Source organism: Dipodomys merriami, unplaced genomic scaffold (assembly GCF_024711535.1).
Source record: "Dipodomys merriami isolate MVZ:Mamm:240054 unplaced genomic scaffold, mDipMer1.0.p SCAF_1231, whole genome shotgun sequence".
NCBI classification, from domain to species: domain Eukaryota; kingdom Metazoa; phylum Chordata; class Mammalia; order Rodentia; family Heteromyidae; genus Dipodomys; species Dipodomys merriami.
In genome coordinates, this window is record NW_027202529.1 from 108,474 (window position 1) to 127,571 (window position 19,098).

At 52.0% G+C, this 19,098-nt stretch overlaps 1 protein-coding gene across 2 annotated transcripts; it reads right to left on the bottom strand.

The window, feature by feature from the left end:
* Window positions 1–813: 813 nt before the first annotated feature.
* LOC138823819 (ciliary microtubule inner protein 4-like) lies at window positions 814–18,840 on the bottom strand. 2 transcript variants are annotated; one of them, XM_070017379.1, is made up of 7 exons: window positions 18,753–18,840; window positions 18,570–18,658; window positions 13,121–13,223; window positions 9,746–10,107; window positions 7,670–7,811; window positions 1,177–1,287; window positions 816–1,001 (listed from the first exon to the last, which is right to left on the bottom strand). In XM_070017379.1, exons 3-7 carry the CDS (start codon window positions 13,140–13,142, stop codon window positions 904–906), a joined length of 735 nt encoding a protein of 244 aa, XP_069873480.1. In that variant the 5' UTR covers window positions 13,143–13,223; window positions 18,570–18,658; window positions 18,753–18,840; the 3' UTR covers window positions 816–903. The 2 variants fall into 2 exon arrangements, with proteins under 2 accessions (XP_069873481.1, XP_069873480.1); XM_070017380.1 differs by lacking the exon at window positions 18,753–18,840 and having other exon boundaries at window positions 814–1,001; window positions 18,570–18,653.
* Between the last annotated feature and the right edge of the window lie 258 nt (window positions 18,841–19,098).

Sequence of the window (19,098 nt, forward strand, 5' to 3'; positions counted from 1 at the left end):
TCAGGAAAGTGCTGAGCTAAACGCAGCGTGGAGGTGGACGTCAGTCATCATCTTCCGCCTTCCGTGCCGAGTGCACGGTGAGCAGTGGAGCAGCCTGGTGCCTGCCTGGTGAAGGAGACATGGTCCCGGTACATCCTGCTGGCTCTGGCTGCGGCTGTCATCACATGGTCCCGGCCTGATGTGTGCAGATGTGGTCCTGATTACCCCTCCGTCCCACACTTGCCCCTCTCTGGCTGAGACAACACCCTGTGTGATTTCTTCAATCCCTACTAACCCACCATGATTCCCTTCCTAGAGGGAAGGGCTGGGCCTCGCACCCAAGGCCCCCCAAGGCTGCTCCATGGATACATGGATTCTGACCGTGAGCCTGCAGTTCTTCTGGGCGGCCTGAGTGTAGGCAGGGATGGCCTGCACGGACGCACCACACATTCCTCACATCTCATTGGTCCACTCCTGAGCCTATCACTTTGAGATGGATCCCTAACCCACCCCTAGAGCACAAGGAAGGTTGTGACCAACTTAGCTGAAGTCCATGGGCCTATGGAGTCGTCACATAGAAATAATTGGGGTGTGCTACAGGGAGCAGGCAGAGCATGATTCTACGGCATTCCAGTGTAGGACCCATCCACCCAGAGGCAAAAGGAGACCCCCGGATCTGGGCTGGAGACAGATTGGCACACAGCTCTTGCATCCTTCCAGGGTATCATGGAGAAAGGTGTGGGGCAGGGAGATGGAAGGGGAAGTCGATCTCTCAGGATTCCCATCTTCCTCCACGGACGCCCTCCACACCACACAGCCAGTGCCCCTCTTATGAAGAGAGACACTGAGGAGAGAAACAGGGCTCCGATTTGTGCCCTTCTTTATTATCATCAATTTCTCTGGGCAGAGGGCACTTCCTCATATCTAGAACTTTGAATTCTTGGATCTGCGCCTTTCTTCAAATTTCTCATCCAGTGCTTTCTGCAAGGTAATGTTCAAAGTATTTTTCTGGTGCCACCGTCCTGCAGAAAAGCAGAGAAGCCACCAGCAAGGGTCATCTGGGATGGCCTGGTCCTGGCAGTGACCTAGTCTCTTCAAGTCCACCCCCGGAGCTCTTTCCCTGGACCTTAGCGCCAGCCCACCCACCCACCTGTGAAGGAGAGGGCCCACCTCGCATTCACCCCAGCTCCCACCTACCCAGTTCGTCTGTCTTCCTGCCGTGCCAGTGTTCCATGTCTCTCACTGATTTCTTGACGGCCTCCAGTGTGTAGGAAGCCTTCATGAGGCTCTTTGTCTCCAGGGGGGCCCCTGAGGATACCATGAAGAAGCCCCCACACACAAGTCAATACAGGGAAGCCACTCTGTGCCGTATACTGGGCATCAGTTTCAGAGTACGGCCGGTCTGGGTTCAGAGCACAGCTCCACTGTTTACAGCTAGTACAGCCCTTGACAAGCCCTTAATCTCTCTGAGCTTCCATTTCTTTATCAGTACAAAAGGGTAAAGTTTTCTTGTAAAGCTGGGGACATTAAAGTATTGGGATATCTGTCCTGAGGTAACAGATACCAGTATTTTCAGAAAATGTATCCCAGTACACAAAATGAAAGCACACACAAGGAAGTAAGCTACCATGATCAAAAGTCAGCAGAAACATCAGGTCATATGCAGAGGCCAGAGCTATGACATGGTGGCAAAGTGCTTATCTAGAATGCACTAAAGCCCTGGGTTCAATTCCTAGCACTGAAAGTTAAATTCCCCCTCCCCTTTTTTTTGAGAGGGTTGTGGGTAGAGTGAAGGACTGAATCCAGCACTTTGTATGTGCTGGACAAGTACTCTACTATTCAGCCATACTCCACACATCCTGCAATTCCTTGTCTAGATGCATCCCAGAAAATCAAGAACACCAGAGACAACAGAAATCCTAGCAGTAACTGTAGAGGAAAATGGAGTTTACTCACAGAGAATAATGATTTGCTTACCCATCAATAATGGGAGAAAAATGAATTCGTATTGAAGTGTTAATGGAAAGTACTCATGGATCTAGAATTGTTCATAATGTGACTGTCTTCCAAGAACAAAACCCAAAGACTATTCTGATAAACAGGACCTAAAGTTGTCTGATGTCACAGCCTCACTGAAATGACTTCTAAACAGCATCCTCCAAGAAGAAAAAGAAATGATCTCAGAGGAGCTGAGACAGGAGAAGGAATGGAAGATGGAATCTAAACACATAGCATCAACATCTAATTTATGGGGTAAAATAATAAAGATAATGTTACTCCTCTCCCGCCCCTCTCGCCTGCTTCCCCCCAGCCCCCCCCCCAGTCCCTCTGCTGCTGGATTGAACCCAGGCCTTGTATATGCTGGGCATGCCAGTCAGTTGAGAGGGACAGATTCAGAGAGGAAAGATGTGTTTGGGTCCAAGGCTTCAGAGGTTTCAGTCCATCATGTCTGGAGGAGGCGAAGGCAGAGCAGCTCACCTTATGGCAGCCAGGAAGCAGAAAGAGTGAGCCAGAAATAGAGACCGAGACAGACACCACTGTACTAGCTGGCTCTCCCCTTTTCCCTTTTCTTCCATCTGAGTCACTCCTTCAGCTTGCCAACCAGAGCGTCACATGAATGTGACACTTCTCAAACATCCTAAGAAGCAGGTAGCAGTATGACCCTCTCGTTCTTGTTGAAGGCATTGGAGCACAGAGAGATTAACTCACTTATTGTAAAGTCACACAGCTGGTAAGTAAAAGGTCAAGATTCAAATCCAAACCCCAAGTCTCCAAGCTCCACAGCATAAACTACTTTGCTTTATCTAGAACATTCTGTAAAATGGAATATATTCTGTAAAATAGAATTCTATAACATGAGGAAGGGCAGAGGAAAGGCGAAGACTTTTGCTGTCTTTAGGATGCTCCAGATGTTCTCATGCCTTGATAAAATTTAGGATTTGTTAACCTTTGTCAAAGGCCTATTCAAAGAACAGGAAGTATAGAAAAGGATTTTTTCAAAAAAAAAAAAAAAAAAGGAGAAATTAAAAAAAAAGAAAAGAAAAATCCATGTAAATGGAGAGGGGCGGGGAAGAACAGCATGACAAATACAAATATAAAACATAAAATCAGGTCATGGCAGTAGACCTAAATATATCAGTAATTAGCACAAATATAAGTGGGTTGTGTCCATTGCTTAAACAACAGATTTCCTGACTGTGGAAAATACTTTCTAGATAAATATTATTTAAAGCTTGCATTTTACAAAGGACACAAAAAGAGGCTAAACATGGAAGGAATAGAAAAAGATACATCAACCAAATACTAACCCAAAGCAATCTGGTCTGGCTATATTTATAGCAGACAAAATAGACTGAAAGGCAAAGACACTAAAGAAAATAATTTTTTAAAAAAGATTGTAAGGTCATGCAGTACTTCTGAGCTTGCCACATTGAAATAATCTCAAAATAGATCAAAGAAAAAAATCAAGAGAACTCTAAGAAGAAATAGACAAATCTGCTATTCTCGGGAAAGATAAAAACTGCCATCTCTAGCTGGGCGCCAGAGGTTCATGGCTCTATTGACAGCTACTCAGGAGGCTGAGATCTGAGGATCGCGGTTCAAAGCAGCCAGGGCAGGAAAGTCCCTGAGACTCTTATCTAATTAACCACTAAAAAGCCAGAAGTAGAGGTGTGGCTCAAGTGGTAGAACACCAACCCTGCAGCACAAAAGCTCAGGGATGGCACCCAGGCCCTGAGCTCAAGCCCCAGGATTGGTACACGTGTACACGCACACATATTTAGGTATCTCATAGTAACAAAGCAAAGGATATTAATAAAGAATAATGTAACTCACACCCAAATTCTATTTCACACACACAGAATCTACCCTCCCAAGTGATTACTCCCAAGCAGGTGAGGTTGCTTGTTTGAACTGGATGCTGGCAGGGCTCCGGTTTCCAAGGACTGAAATCATTCCATGCTCTGTTTCCTAAGGGCGAGGTTGCCCACTTTCTGGGGCACAGCAAGGATAAAGGAGCTAGAAATGCATTGTATAGTATTATTTTTTTTAAGTAAGAACCTATTTTAATGTAACAGAAGAAAGCTGGGAGAAAGAAACGAGAGAGAAGCACTTCCTGCCCCCCACGCCGAGGCCAGAACTCCTCCCTGCTCGTATTTAAAAGTGAGGTTTAGAGCTTGGCACTTAAGTCTCAAACACTTATGTAACAGAACGTTGAAGTAGACGCTTGGATGAAAGCCCTCGGTCAGGACGGCGATCGAGTATCACAGCCAGCTGAGATGCAAACTCCCCTAACAGGAACTTGCAAGCAGGCATCCAAAACCTGCCCACAGCCCAGCTCTGCCAGGCTCTCGAACGGTCAGATTTAGCCGGGCACCGATGGCTCACTCCTGTAACTCCTAGCTACTCAGGAGGCTGAGATCTGAGGAACAAAGTTCAAAGCCAGCCTGGGGAAGGAAAGTCTCCAAGGAAGCATCAGAAACCTGGAAGTGGCGCTGGGGCTCAAAGTGGTAGAGTGCTCGCCTTGAGTGAAAAGCTCAGGAAAACGGGACCCAGACCCTGAGTTCAAGCCCCACAAGCAGCCCGCAGACAAAGGCACAGATCCCAAGGAGGTGGTTTGTTTGTTTTAAAGAAAAATTGAGAAGGGAGGGAGGGAGGAGATGGTAGGGAGAAAACAATGGAGGGGGTAACAATGTTCAAGAGGAAGTGTACTCATTACCCCACTCATGTAACTGTAACCCTCTGTATAGAATCTTTACAATAAAAAAATTAAAAAAAAAAAAAGAAAAATTGACAAGCTGACTAAAACTGACAGGAAAGAGTAAAGGGTCTAGAAATCCAAGGCGCCGTGGGGGGTGGAGGGCTTGGGGTGCCACCACCGGGCCTCAGAACAGATGGCTTGTGATACCTTGGTAAACACAAGCGCAATGCTAGAGGAGCCTGGAACCTGATCTGTGCCCGCGGGGGAACTGGAGGGGTTGGGGGTGGGGATGGGGGGAGAGATGGGCATCATCTTCACTAAGGGCAGGAGGTGACAAGTTGTCCATACCCCCGGCAGTTAGGATAAAGCCCCACACCACACACAAAACAGACATCCACTCTAGGTGGGCTCAAGGCTTCAGGGTGAAAAGCAAAACCAGGCGAGACTTTATCCCATGGCCCCTCTCTGTCTCGGTAAACAGTCAGAATCATTCCCTGGTGTTCGGGTCAAAGACCATGAAATCAGCTTTCATTCCACACTCACACCAAATCCACGCAGAAGTGCATTCTGCTGTTTTCTACCTTGCACAACCCCCCGGATGCTTTCTCCTGCTACCTCGGGCTGTGTCAGCCTCAGCCGCGCAGGCTCCATGTCCCATCAGCCTGTGCGCCTCGCCCAGACCAAGGACGAGAGGGTAGATCTGCAGCAGCTGCTGGCTCCCCTGCCCCTCCCCTTGCCACTCTTGGGAGGTCATAGCAGCTCTAAGAGCTGGGCCTGGTGATAAGCTCTAAGTCCCTGGGGTGGGGCCCAACAGAGATTGTGGGGCAGAAGAAAACAGGTCTGAAGTCTCCAACATGGAGAGCCCAACTAAACCCTTCTTCTTTCTAAGTTGATTGTGTCTCGGGCATTGGTTACAGTAACAGAAGGCTGACTAACACAGCAGGCTGCCAGCATCTAGATGCCATCTCCTGGTTGTTTGTGGTTGTCTCTTGATCTCTGTGTTGGCCCAGCAATCTTAAGTCATACAAGCTCCCTTCTGTTCTGCTTCAAAACCCTGCCTTTTTTTTTTTTTCTTTTTTTGGTCGGTCATGGGGATTGAACTCTGAGCCTGGGCGCTGTCCCTCAGCTCTTCAGCTCAAGGCAAGACTCTACCACTTGAGCCACAGTGCCACTTCTGGTTTTCTGGTGGTTCATTGGAGATAAGAGTCTCATGGACTTTTCTGCCCAGGCTGGCTTTGAACCACAGTTCTCAGATCTCAGCCTCTGGAGTAGCTAGGATTACAGCCGTGAGCCACTGGCACTGGCCGGGCTTGACTTTCTATGAAGCGCAAAGACATCCCAGGCCAGCGACCCCTCCTACTTCCTCTTTGATTTCTTCTCGCCCACCACAGTCAGTCTTTCGTGCCTTAACCTGGAAGAACTCAGTGCGGTGGGGCTGGGCAGGGCGGCAGGGACGGGCACCGTGGGCAGCCGGACGCAGCCCGCAGTCACACTGCTTGCCAGTTTCTGGAGCACGCACACTGCCCCACGGCCAACTCATAGAAAGCAGCTAGATGCTACCCAGTTCAGGGAAAGTCAACAATCAGGCGCCAGAGCACAGCCGTAGCACAGCCCCACCGCCCAGGCTGAATAAAATGGGGTTTCCTGTAAATCTCATGTGTCTGCATAAGGTCCTAGGAAGACCTCTCGTGGTCACCAGCAGTGGAAGAGGGCAAAGCTGGCTCCCCCGGCCCAGAACCAGGACAATCGGAGCTGTGTCCTCTCCCCTCCCCCCAGCCCCAGCGCCGCCTCTGCCCCAAGCTCAAAGAAGAAACCCAGAGAGGCTTCCACAGGGTGTCTGGTTCCCCAGGCTACAGGGCCCACAGCCAGGGAGCACTGGAGACGGCCTGGGGTGAGGAGAGGGGAGTGAGCACCAAGCCAGCTCTGCAGTGAGGGTACAGCGGGGGTGGGGGGGAGGGATGGAGGAGGGGAGCCCCCACATGCCACCTGGGGACCCTCACTCCAGAGCAGTCTACAAGCCCCTAGGGCACAATGTCCCCAGCACGGGAGGGGACAGCGTGGCACTGTGGAGCCAGAAGCTGTCGGTGGCTCTGCCCCCCTCCTCCGACCGCTGAGGGGCCTTGAGCACGCCACACAAATCCACCCACGAGCTGGAGCTCCTGGCACGCTCTCAGCCACACAGGGCCCCTGCCTGGGGTGGCGCAGGCTCCACCCTCTCGCCCCTTTACCCAGGCGGTGCCCACCACCAGGATCCAGGGAAGAAGCACGGACCCTCAGATACACACACAAAAAAACGGAGCTTCAGCCCGCCACTCATGCCTCTAATCCTAGCTACTCTGGAGGCTGCGATCGGAGGACGGTGATTTGAAGCCAGCCCCAGCAGGAAAGTCCATGAGACTCTTATCTCTAATAAACCACCCAAAAGCCAGATGTGGAGGTGTGGCTCAAGTGGTAGAATACCCAACTCGAGGAAAATAACGCAGGCCCTGAGTTCAAGCCCCAGTACCAACACAAGAAGAAGAGGAGGAGGAGGAGGAGAAAGAGGAAGACTGCAAGCCGCTACGCTCCCTGTGTCCCAGGCAAGCACCTTCCCGTCCCCACAGAGCCCTGCCGGTGTGGAAGGCGCAATGCTGTCATCATCGCCCCTGGCCCTGGCGGGGGTGGAGGTTCGGGGAGACGGTGGAGCCTTGTCTATGGTTGTGCTGACCTTTGAACCCAACGCATTAGCATATCCTACATTGATCAAAAGTGCCCAAGCTGGGATTGCCTGGCCTCTGCTGTGGGTGGGCGGGGCTGGGGCTTCCGCTCCAGGAGCCCACGCCCCACGGGGCACGTGCACACAGCAGGGCCCAGCGTGGAAGATGCCCTTGGGATGCGCGTGTGTCTATGGACTGTGCCCCACGCAGACCAGATACCCCCACTGGCCTCCCCGGCCCAATGCCCTGGAGACCGTGGGCATTCGCCAGCCCCACCCTTGCCCTTTGTCCTGACCTTGAAACAAATTTGACCGCATGTTGTAGCCCAGATCATAATATTCCGCCACGGTGGGGGAGATCTGCAGAGGACTCTGCGTCCTGCTGGACTGCGAGCTGCCCTTCTGGGCCTCCATCACTTCATCAATGGCCCTCTGAGCCTGAGGAGGAGGCAGAGAGAAGAGGGTGAGGGCTCGCTCTCACCTTCCCACCCCATCCTCAGCCCCACGGCGAGGGGTGGGGGGAGGGAGGATGCTGGAGGGCTTGAAGCCCTGCCTCCCCCTCCGCTTCCTCCTCCCCCATGGCCTCCCCCTGGGGGCAGCATCAGGGGACTCTTCAGAGGGTGACACCAGGCCTACCATTTTATAAACTAGGAAACAGGGCCATGAGCGGTCAGATATGCTCAGCCCACACAGCCGGGGAGCCCAGAGCCCTGGCTGGCCCTCAGCAATGGAGCTATAAGAAGTCCTTAGCTGTCAGGGAGTCCAACCCCTTCCTTATACCAAGGGCCAGAATGAGACCCATGAGGCTAAGTCTGGGTAGGCCTACCAGGCAGGAAAGGCCTCAGGCCAGCCAGAGGCCTGCCAAAGGGCAGACAAGGGAGCTCCGCCACTTCAGGGGCTCCTTCAGTTAGGCTAACTTCATCCTTGGCCCAGTGCATTTCAGGGTGAGTGAGCCCCTTGGCTGGTTTTGAGTTCAAATCCTGCCATAAGACAGCTGCTGGCTTTGCCAAGGCTCTGCCCTACTCCTCTGAGCCTGAGTTTTTCCTACTTGCCAAATGTGGATGGAGGACAGAACTGGGGGGGGGGGGGTGGCAGGGGACAGAACTTGAGTGTTACGTGAAGTAATTTTCAGCTCTGACACTAATGGGCTCTGAGGCCCCTGAGATTTATATCACAGCTGGGCAGGAACACCAGATGTCTGGAGTCCCAAAGCCAAGAGGACTTGGAGAGGTCGTGGCCGGCAGGAAACACCAACAGGGACGAGTCACTCCACGTGGGACTAAACATTCAAGATTGTGACCTCCCAGGTTGGCTGGTGGGAAGGGTCATTGTACCCCAGGAGGACAGGTGGAGAGGAAGAGGGGAAGCCACAGTCTCTGGATACAGGGAACTTCCTGCTCTGTGACCCAGAGCAGGTTGGATCACCTCTCTGGGCCTACTACACTGTGTGGTTGCTTAGATGGTGCTGTTGAAACCGTGTCTCAGAGTGCCAGAGCAGGAAAGATGTGCAGCCTTTCATCAGAAATGCTTCCATTGATTGGGAATGGCTGCTGAGCAGGGTATATCAGGTGGGAAAGAATGCAGGATCGATTAGTCATGTCTGCCCTGGATGCAGGCTGAGACTCCTAGGTATTTATCAGCCTAATGTAATCTGACTTCTGCACCTTCCAACTGGAGAGACTGAAGCCCAGAGAGGAAAGTCACTTACTCAAGGTCACCTAGCATTCAGGAGCAGGACCAGGATTCAAACCTAGGTCTACTGATTCCCACCAAATATAGTCCATCCACTGGATGCTATCCCCTTCAGGAGACTTGTTAAAGTGAAAACATCCAATTTAAACACAAAGCTTTTGACAGCAATGCCTTTAAGGGACAGGTTTCCAGAATCTGACTTGGTCTGGCTCCTTATCCCACATAGCTGGGTGAATTTGGCTAACCTGGTTTCACCTCTTTGAGCTTTGGGCTCCTTTCTCTGGATTAAAAAAAAAAAAAAAGGATTGTACTACTACCTTGTTCATAGGGTTATTGGAAAGATGAAATGCATTGTTACACATGACCAGGTTTAGGGGTTTTGTTTTGGGGGGACAGTACTAGAGTTTGAACTGAAGAGCCTCATGCTTGCTAGGCTGGTGCTCTACCACTTGAGCCACATCTTGAGCCCTGCTTTTTGCTGATCATTTTGCAGATGGAGTTTTGCAAACTTTTCTACTGGGGCTGGCCTTGAACCTTGATCTTCCCGATCTCAGCCTGAGTGAGTAGGGTTCCAGGTATACACCCCGGCTGCCAGGGCCATGGAGCATGGGCCCAGCCACTTCAGGGATGGCAGGGTTTCTTCTGCACCCTCCCCCTGCCCTGCGCTTCCTGGGTGTTACCTGTTCCTCCGTCACTAGCTGGTCCACCACTTGGCTGCCAAACTTGTGGCGAATGTTGTCAGGAATAACGCTGGCTTTCTGGTTGGGGTTCTCGCCAGGCTGAGCCTTGAAGCCCTCCTTCTTCAGGGCTCCAGACTCTCGGTCCATCCCCAGAGAGTCCTGGCTGGCTGGGGTTGGAGGCGGAGGCCGGATCTCCTCCGGGTAGCCCTGCCCCAGGGGACTGTTTTGGGCACTGTGGGGGAGCGGGGCCTGGTACTTGAACTTGGAAGTATCCACGTTGCTGAGGGCAGTCTCCCAGGCGTCCCCTTCCTGCTGGTCCTCCTTGCTGTCCAGGTGGTGAAGCCTGGTCAAATTGGTTCTACCTAAACTGGGCCAAGAAAGACAGAGAAAAGGAGAGACACACATACACACAGGTAAACACAGAAGGGGCAGGGCAGGAAGGGGACAGGGACATGAATGGGGAAGGGAGATGGGCAGACACACAGGCCAGAGGCCACAAGACAGACATCATGGGAGCCAGACACACAGCCGGGGAAGGAAACAGTGACAGGAAAACAGTGACATCAGCGGCCAGGCGGGACCCAAGGATTGGGTTGGCACACACTGCTTTTGACCACGGAGATGGTGTGGCTACAAGTGAGGTAGTCTGGTCCCTTTGTGTCCCTCTGGCTGTCTACTCTTCACCCTGGACACCGCCCCCCTGCCCCAGCAAGCCAGTACAGGCTCGGGCAGCCATGGGGGTGGGCTGGTCGCAGACCCAGAGCAGCAATCACTTCTGAGCGTTGGCTTTGTCCTCTGTCCCCCTGTCACCAACCCACTGTCACATCCCCACCCCCACTCCTACCAGCTTCCCTTCAAAGCCCCCACCCCACAGTGTGCATGGACCTCCAGAGACCATCGGGTTCCTCTGCCCAGGCTGGCATGCCAGGGAGGGACAGGCTTCCTCTCTTTAAGTCAGACCCCAACCCTTTCTTATTGGTGCAGCCCACCAAAAAATAAAACATCTCCTTTCCTCTCCTCCATGAGAAGATCATCTCCAAAGGGGGTCTACCTGTGAGCCATCCAGAGCCCCCCCCACCACCCCGGGGACCCCAGCCCATCCAAAGAGGTACAGGCTTCCTCTGTGAATGTGTGGGTGAGCAATGTCAGAGCCCAAACAACATGGCCCCCAAGGATCTCTAAGACATCTATTTCCTTGCATGAGGACTCCACTGATGCCAGGCTGCACCTCCTGACCTCTCTTATGACAAGTAGGTCATGGTGCCCCTGACAGTAAACAGTTGGAAATAGACAGCCCACCTGCTTCCCGCAACTCCCGAGTGGCAAGCATTTCACTTCTTACCATAGAAGTGGTAAGACAGATGGGCCTCGCAGCCTGGCCCATCCTCAGCCCAGCTCATGGCTGTGAGCTCCCCTCCGAAACTCTACAAGGGTCTCAGTCTGTGTGTCTGTGTGTCTGTGTGTCTGTGTGTCTGTGTGTCTGGGGCTTGAACTCAGACACTGGGCCTTGTTCCTTAGCTTTTTTACTTTTTGGTTTGTTTGTTTTTCACCCAAGGCTAGTGCTCTACCACTTGAGCCATAGCTCTACTTCTGGCTTTTTGCTGGTTCCTTGGAGATAAAAAGTCCCAACAGGCTTTCCTGCCCAGTCCTGGCTTCAAACCTTGATCCTCAGACAGATCTCAGTCTCTTGAGTAGCTGGGATTACAGGCTGGAGCACCCAGCTCCTCCAGTCCTCTGAAAACACACACAGTTTTGTTCCTCAGCTTCCCGGTGCTGTCCTGTGACCGGCTGAGCCTTAGGGACCTGCCAGGCCACAGGTAGAGAGAGACACAGCTGCCCCTCAGCCCTGCAGGACTCGGCCGGGTCGCTGGGTCGCCGGGCCTGCTCTGGACATTCAGGCTCCTCCAGGAAGCTTTTCAGCAAAGGCTGCCATGGGCCTCAGGCTTCACAGATTTGGGGGTCTCAAAAATCTCCTAGCCTCCCACTCTGCTGGCACCAGGCGGTGCCTTGGGGGCTTGACCATCTTGACCTACTCCCTGACTCAGCACAGAGAAAGCTGAGGTCTCCTCACTTTCCTCTGCTATTTCACTGTCTCCCCTCCCCCCAATTTTATCCTCACCCCTTCATTACCTGCACGCGGCTGGAAGGAAAACGTGTTTCCTGAAGCCAGATGGCCTTCCCTCCCGCCTGCTGGCTCCAGTCCCGGCCAGCAGGCAGCCAAGCACCAGGGGGGCCCTGGGGACGGCTCAGGCCACCAGGACAGGGCCTGGGGGGGGAGGGGGGCCTTCCCGAGGCGGGTCATTGCCTGGTCAGCCATAGCTAGTGGAGATGAATTCCACCTTGGATCCCAAAGCCCCAAGGGGCAAACCACTGATTCCTAGCCTGCCACCCTGGCTGTCTCCGCTTCTGGGTGGTGACAATGTAACTCTAATCGTTACAATGTAACTCTAATCGTCCACTTGCCCTCTGCCTGCCCCTTGGGGTTTGCTGGGGTGTGTCCTCCGGCTCAGAGACCGAGACCCTCACTGATAATGTGGATGTCGGGTACTGGGTGACAGCAATAAACCAACCCGGCCCTGTCCTCTGGAAGCTGAATGTCTGTGAAGGAATGTGGATGGATGGATGGATGGATGGGTGGATGGATGGATGGATGGATGGATGGATGGATCAGTCCAGGATTTCAGAATCTCACGGCACATCTCTTTTTCCTCCCATCACTCAGCTGTAAAACAGGCAGAGTGAGAATCCTGTTTCTCTACTAGGGTAAAGAACAAAGGATGCTGAGCAGCGTTCTCCATTTGGCCACTTCTCTGAACAACCTCTCACTCCGTAACAATGCAGATTCCTGCTCTCCCCTCCCACCCCCATCTGTGCATAGAATGTCGGCAGAGAGGTGGAGGAAGGTCTGGAAGGCTCCCAAGCGGTGCCAACCATCGGAGGAAGCCAGTGGCAGGAGCACCCCCAGCCTCACTGGACTGCCCTCTCCACATCCCACCTGCCCACCCCTGCAGACCCTTCCCTTCCCAGCCAGGCTCAGCCATGCTGGCAGTGGACCGCTCCCCGTGCACAGAGCTCCACCAAGACTTCCCTCTCCTCTTTGGGGTTGGGGACAGAGCATGCCCAGTGCCCAGGACAAGCGCCCTCTCCTCCCAGGCCCTCCCTTGCTGTACGCACTGCAGCCCTGCGGTACTGCACCACAGTGTCCACACACCAGACCTCTTGCTCCATTCTGCCCGGTCCCTTTCCCAGGCATTCTATATTCAGGCAGTGTGGCCGCCTGGGTTATTAGGATGACGGCAGGTCTGGGGGGAGGGGGGAGCGGGAGCCCAGTGAGAGGGAGGGAGAGGAGGGATGTGGCTGGCTGTTCCATCCTACCTGCTTGGTGGCTCAGCTTCATGAACTCTGGCCCTGGGACAGGCAGTTCCAAGCCCGGTCCTGGGGATACAGCCACACGCTGCAGGGTCTCAGGTGACAGTCTCTGTGAACAAGCAAGAGGCCTAAATAGGAATGACCACAGATGTCCCGCTGCCCCTGGCGGCCTCCTCCACCATCGCCAGGCCCTGGCCTCTGCCTAGGTCCCCACAGGCTCTCCCCTCTCCAGAAAGCTGAGCCCTCAAAGGGTTGTCAAGCAGCCTTGGGCACAGGCCCCCTCTTATCCCTCCATCCCCTCCTCCTCTTCTCCCCACCAACCCATTCCAGCACCACCTTGGAGCCTCGAGCAAGCCTGGACTATGGAGGCCTGAGTGCCACCATTCCCCCCCCCCCCCCGCCCCCTCACCGCCGGTTCTTTCAGTTTCTGTAAACATGTGGGGTTTGTTTTCCTTGTTATTATTATTCTTCAGGTACTGAGGCTTGAACTCAGGTCCTGAGCACTGTCCCTCAGCTTTTTATTTTTCATTTGTTTTGTCTTTTCTTTTTAAGTACTTGGGATCGAACCCAGGACCCTGGACTTGCTAGGCAAGAGCTTTGCCACTGAGCCACAGCCCAGCCTGTCCCTTAGCTTTTTCACTTAAGGCTAGTAGTGTTCTACTACTTCAGCCACAGCTCCATTTCTGGTTTTTTGCTAATTGGAACTAAGAGTCTTACAGACTTTCCTGCCCAGGTGGCTTTGAAGCACAATCCTCAGTCTCCTGAGTAGTTAGAATTACAGGCATGACAAAAATGCAAGGAGATACGACAAAGTAAACAGAAACAAAGGACTTCCACTCATTTTGTCCTATCATTGCTAAATGACTCCAGGTTCTTGACCACATATATGGTATATACATGAGCACATCTGCGGGAACCTAGCAGGAGGACACAGAATCAGAGGGAAATGGAAAACATCATCAGCTGCACTGGACATTTATGAAAATGAACTAAGCAACTCAAAGAAAGTGACAGGAGGGAGGGAATGAGAGGGACAGAGGGAACTGGGGGGGGGAAGAGTGGGGGGAGAATGGGAAGGGATGGGAAGGGGAAACAAAGGAGGAGGCTACAATGCTTGATAAGAAATGTACTCATTACCTTGCTCATGTAATTGTAACCCCTCTGTACGGCATTTTCACAATTAAAAAAAAAAGAGGGAACAGCTCATACTAAGCAAACGGAAAGAACTGTAAATATCACCTGATGTGGAAGAAATAGTGGTATTGTCAAAGCTCATAGAATTCACAAACTCTATAGACCATGATAATGACAATTGGCCTTGTGAAGGTTAAAATGTTTGTGACTTTAACTAAGTATCACTATTCCACAATACTGTGAAATATGTGAAATGTATGTAATCACCTAATCTCAATAAAAATTATTAAAAGAATTAATAAAAATAAAAATTTTAAATTTAAATTTAAATTATTAATTTTAAATTTAAATTATTAATAAAAATAAAAAAGAATTACAGGTATGAGCCACTGGCACCCTGCTGTAAATGCTATGTTATGTCAGGCCATGGCTGATCTGGGGAAGATGAGGGGAGCTGGTAGCAAGGACCAGGCTCCAGGTGACGTAAGCTTCTGAGCCAGCTCTACATCTCCAAACGCCTTTGCAGTTTGCATGTTTACGTTCTGTTTCTGAGAACCAATTTCTTATTTATATTCCTTTGCCACATACGGAGGTTCCCCCCGCCCAGGAATTTGCAAATGTTGTGGTAGAAATACAATAAAACCTAGTCTGACCTAGGGTCTATGCAATAGAGTAAGGTTAGAGGCTGGAATGTGTCTTCGAGAACCGAGGACCAGAGAGGGAGAGTAACTTGTCTAAGGTCGCCAGCAAGTTGGTTTGCAGATAGCCTCAATCAGGTAGGAAACATATCGACTTCATTTCCTTTCAAGATGAACAATAGGAAGTAAAACTTGCTGTTTGTTTTAATACTTCATGGTTATTTGGGGCTGGGGATCCGGCTTAGTGGTAAAGCACATGGATAGCTTGCATGAAGTACTGGGTTCAACCCCTAGCACAGGCAGAGAGGGAAATCTGTCTGTCTGTCTGTCTGTCTGTGTCTATGCCTCTGTGTCTGTATGTGTATACACACACACACACACACACACACACACACACACACACACACACACACACATAAATATCTCACTTCATTACTTGCATCTTCTGCTGTGACCTTCAACATATTCCCCCTCCCCCTATGCATTCAGACCCCACATCACCCTGTCCTGCTCAAATACAGGCCAGACCTTGTGGTTTGCTTACATCATTCAGGCACTGGAGGCTCATGCCTGCAATCCTGGCCACTCAGGGGGCTGAGATCTGAGGGTTGTGGTTCAAAGCCAACCTGGGCAGGAAAGTCTATAAGACTCTTATCTCCAATTAACCATTAAAAAGCTGGAAGTGGAGATGTGGATCAAGTGGTAGAATGTTGGCCTTGAGCCAAAAAAAGCTCAAGGACAGCACCCAGGCCCTGAGTTCAAGCCCCAGTATTGTCTGTCTGTCTGTCTGCTTCTCTCTCCTCTCTCTCTCTCTCTCTCTCTCTCTCTCTCTCTCTCTCTCTCTCTCTCACACACACACACACACACACACACACACACACACACACACAATATGTCCACAATGCTGACACTTCTGGGTTAGATCCCTTGTGTCTTTTTTGTTCCCACCCTCCCTCTCCCTGGCTCTCTCTAGTCTGCTCAGTCTGTGAGCATGGCTGCTGCTACATTGGAAGCCACCCTGTGTGGCCAGGATGTGAGGTCACCAGCCGTTAAGAAGCACAGACTGTTTAGCCAACGAGCCTTGAAGAACGGAATGAATTCTGCCCTGGAAGGGACTTGCCCATGTCTCCTGACCCTGCCAGCCCTGGCTTCGTAGCCACACAGCCCAGCTGTCCTCAGGCCCCACGTGAGGCCTCCAGAATCCTGACCCCACGGAAGAGCAGGCAGTGTGCCCCAGTGGTCCCATCCTCTTGAACATGACCTTTGCTCTGAATTCCTGTGACCTTGCTTGTTTTTCTGAGCTGATTCCAGGAACTTGCTGCTGACCCCCAAACTGACCCCAAACTAGAACATCCTGCCTTCAAGATAAGAGAAAGAATGCATCCAACATGCAGCTGCTGCTCCGGCTCCCAGGAAAGGCTGATCTCGGTGGGGGAGCTTGTGACCTGTTCATACATCAGACCCCTCTCCCCCATTTCCCAGAGACACCCCAGGGGGTGCTTGGGACACGAAAGCTGTCTATCTCCATCCACACTGCCCCAGAGTGGAAACTGTGGGATCATAAGCTGGTTGATACTCAGGTGAGTGCTGAGGTCTCAGTGCTAAGCTTCATGGTTATTTGCTATGCAGCAATGGATAAGCCATGATTTTGTACCCACAGTGGGAGGTTGTAGTATGAACACCTAAGGGCCAAGTGGTGGGGGTCCTTGAGGGAGTTTGAGAAGCACGATAGGAAAAGCCTCCTACATCCTCCATACATGGTGGACAGGGCAGAAATCTGAGCTTGTAGGAGCCAAAGGTGAGGACACAGAGGAAGGGAAGGGATGAGACCTTAAGCCCAGTGCACCATCATTGGTGGGATGTGGCACAAGAACATGTCACCATGGGCTGAGAGATTGGGTGGCACAGATTTTCTGCACAGGTACTGAAGGAACTTGCCCCAGAGTAGTCCTGTTGCTTATGGCAAATCCTGAGAGAAAGGAGTAAAAGAAGGGAGGATCTAGCAGAGAGGATCCAGGAAGGACTTTGTGGTTTTGAAAACTCTCCTCTCTAGATGCCATAGGATAGAAAATTAAGACATGTAAGACATGGCTTCAGTGGTCTGGAAGGAAGATGAGACCAAGCGTGTGATTATAGCCATTTGTTACCACCATAGAAAGAAGATGGGGTGGCTAGTGGCACATACCTGCCATCCTGGCTACTCAGGAGATGAAATTTTGTGGATGGAGGTTCAAAGCCAGCCCAGGCAGGAAAGTCCTTGAGATGCTTATCTCCAATTTACCAGTGGAGCTGTGGCTCAAGTCGTAAAGGGCTAGCCTTGAGCAAAAATGCTCAGGGACAGTGCCCAGAGCCCTGAGTATGTACACACACACACACACACACACACACACACACACACACACACACACACACACACACACACACATCTAAGGTTTAGAATACTATTCAGTCGCACAGCAAGCCCTCTTTGCACAATGGCAGAGCTGTGTCAATCCTCCCCAGGAGCTCCAGGCGAAAGGTGGCTGTGGCTTCTGTCATAGTTTCGGAGAAAATGAAAACTACTATTGGACCAGCGTGGAAGAAGGAGACCACAGGTCAGAGTTGGGGATGATGGAGGACGGTCTCCAACTAGAAACCCACACAAGGAACCGGCGGCCTTGGCCAGGCCGGGTTTCAGAACTGCCGTGGACCTGTGTCATTGTCCTCATGTTTGAATGGAGGCGTCCATGGTGTCTTCTTGTGTCCTTGGCGCTACCGCCTGGTGGGGTTCCAGGAGCTCTGCCGGGGAGGAGAGGATTGAGGACACCCAGGAGCCTCATCCACACCACCCCCAGGTGAGGCTCTGGACATTGCGAGAGCAGGTGGATATGGGTCGCACTTGGAGGGGGGTCTCTTGTGGGGGACCAGAGGTGGACAGTGGCTGGCAATCGTGTGGCCGCTGTGTGGTGAGTCCTCTCCCCTCGAGTGTGTCTGGACCGAGTGACTTGGATGTGGCTTAAGTGAAGCAGCTCACCTCTGAGTTACCAAAACTGTTCACACTGTCAGGCCTTCCCAGCTCCCAGACTCTCTGATTGGAAGTCAGGGTTGTGTGGGGAGTTGTCCTGTGCAAAGGTCCATGTGGCAAGGAATGACATGGCTTCTGGGCAGTGGCTTATGAAAACCTCAGTCCTGCTATGTACATAGTGACCTTGGAAAAGGGTCCTTTACTTTGACACTGAATCCTCACCCCTCACCTGGACTGCCACCTGAGAGAGATCCACCAAAGCTGACCTACAATCTCAACCCCTGAGACCAAGAGATGACCAGCACGTCATCCCAGGTCACTGAGTTTGGGGATGACTTGTTATGCAGTGAAGCTGACTCATACAGCCCCTACCTCCAGCATCTCTACACCTAGTAGGTCAGTCCATCTTCACAAGGGCTCACGGAGGCGTTCAGAGTAACTATAAATTAATCTTCTGTCATGATGGGGAAACGGGAAGAAAAGAAATAAGGACTGGGATGGTGCTAAAACAGCTGTATGTCTTCAAGCTAGGCCAGGCGCCTGCAGATTACTTTTCTCCCTCCTGTCCCATTCCTGTCTGCAACCCCCCAGCCACCCATCGACAGGCCTCCCAGAGCTCCCTGTCTGAGCAGCCTGGACAGGCTGGCCCAGAAAGGGGGGCTCACTGCCAGTTTCTGACCTGGATAGGAAGATCCCGACAGACGTCGACGACGAGAGAGGGAGGGTAGGCCCAACGACAGCCTGAGCACTCGGCACTCACAAGCAGCTCTGCGTAGAGAGAAAGACAATAAAACCCAAGTCTTGGCAGAGCCCTGGCCCATGCTCACAGGTCTCTGTCTCGCCTCTCCACGGCCTTTCATACCATCAAAGCCCCTGATCCGCTCTGGAGTGTCCTAAAGCTGGCAGGACGTAGACCCACCCACACCACTACTGATGAGGACCAGTAAGTGGTTGCTAGGGAACAGCCTTCCCAGCTGTTCATTGGAGTTGCCATGGTAATCTCTATGACCTTGGAGGGCTGATGCCCCCACCCCTAAGGGAAAAGGTGCAAGAGAGGGCTAGGACTCCTGGGACAGAAGAGACATTTACTCATCGACTCAAAATATCCTCTGAGCAGCCCCTAAGGTCGGGTTGTGTGCCAAACTCACTAGACACAGGTGTCACCGAGTACAAGGAAGTGCGGGAGGAAGGAGTCAAGAGAAGGCAGG

Coding starts and splice junctions, on each gene's coding strand:
- LOC138823819 (XM_070017380.1), bottom strand. CDS start 13,142: ATGAAGCTGAGCCACCAAGCAG. Junction 7,812..9,745: donor AGCTAGTGACGGAGGAACAG/GTAACACCCAGG, acceptor CCTCCTCCTCAG/GCTCAGAGGGCCATTGATGA. Junction 1,288..7,669: donor GCGGTCAAATTTGTTTCAAG/GTCAGGACAAAG, acceptor TGGTATCCTCAG/GGGCCCCCCTGGAGACAAAG.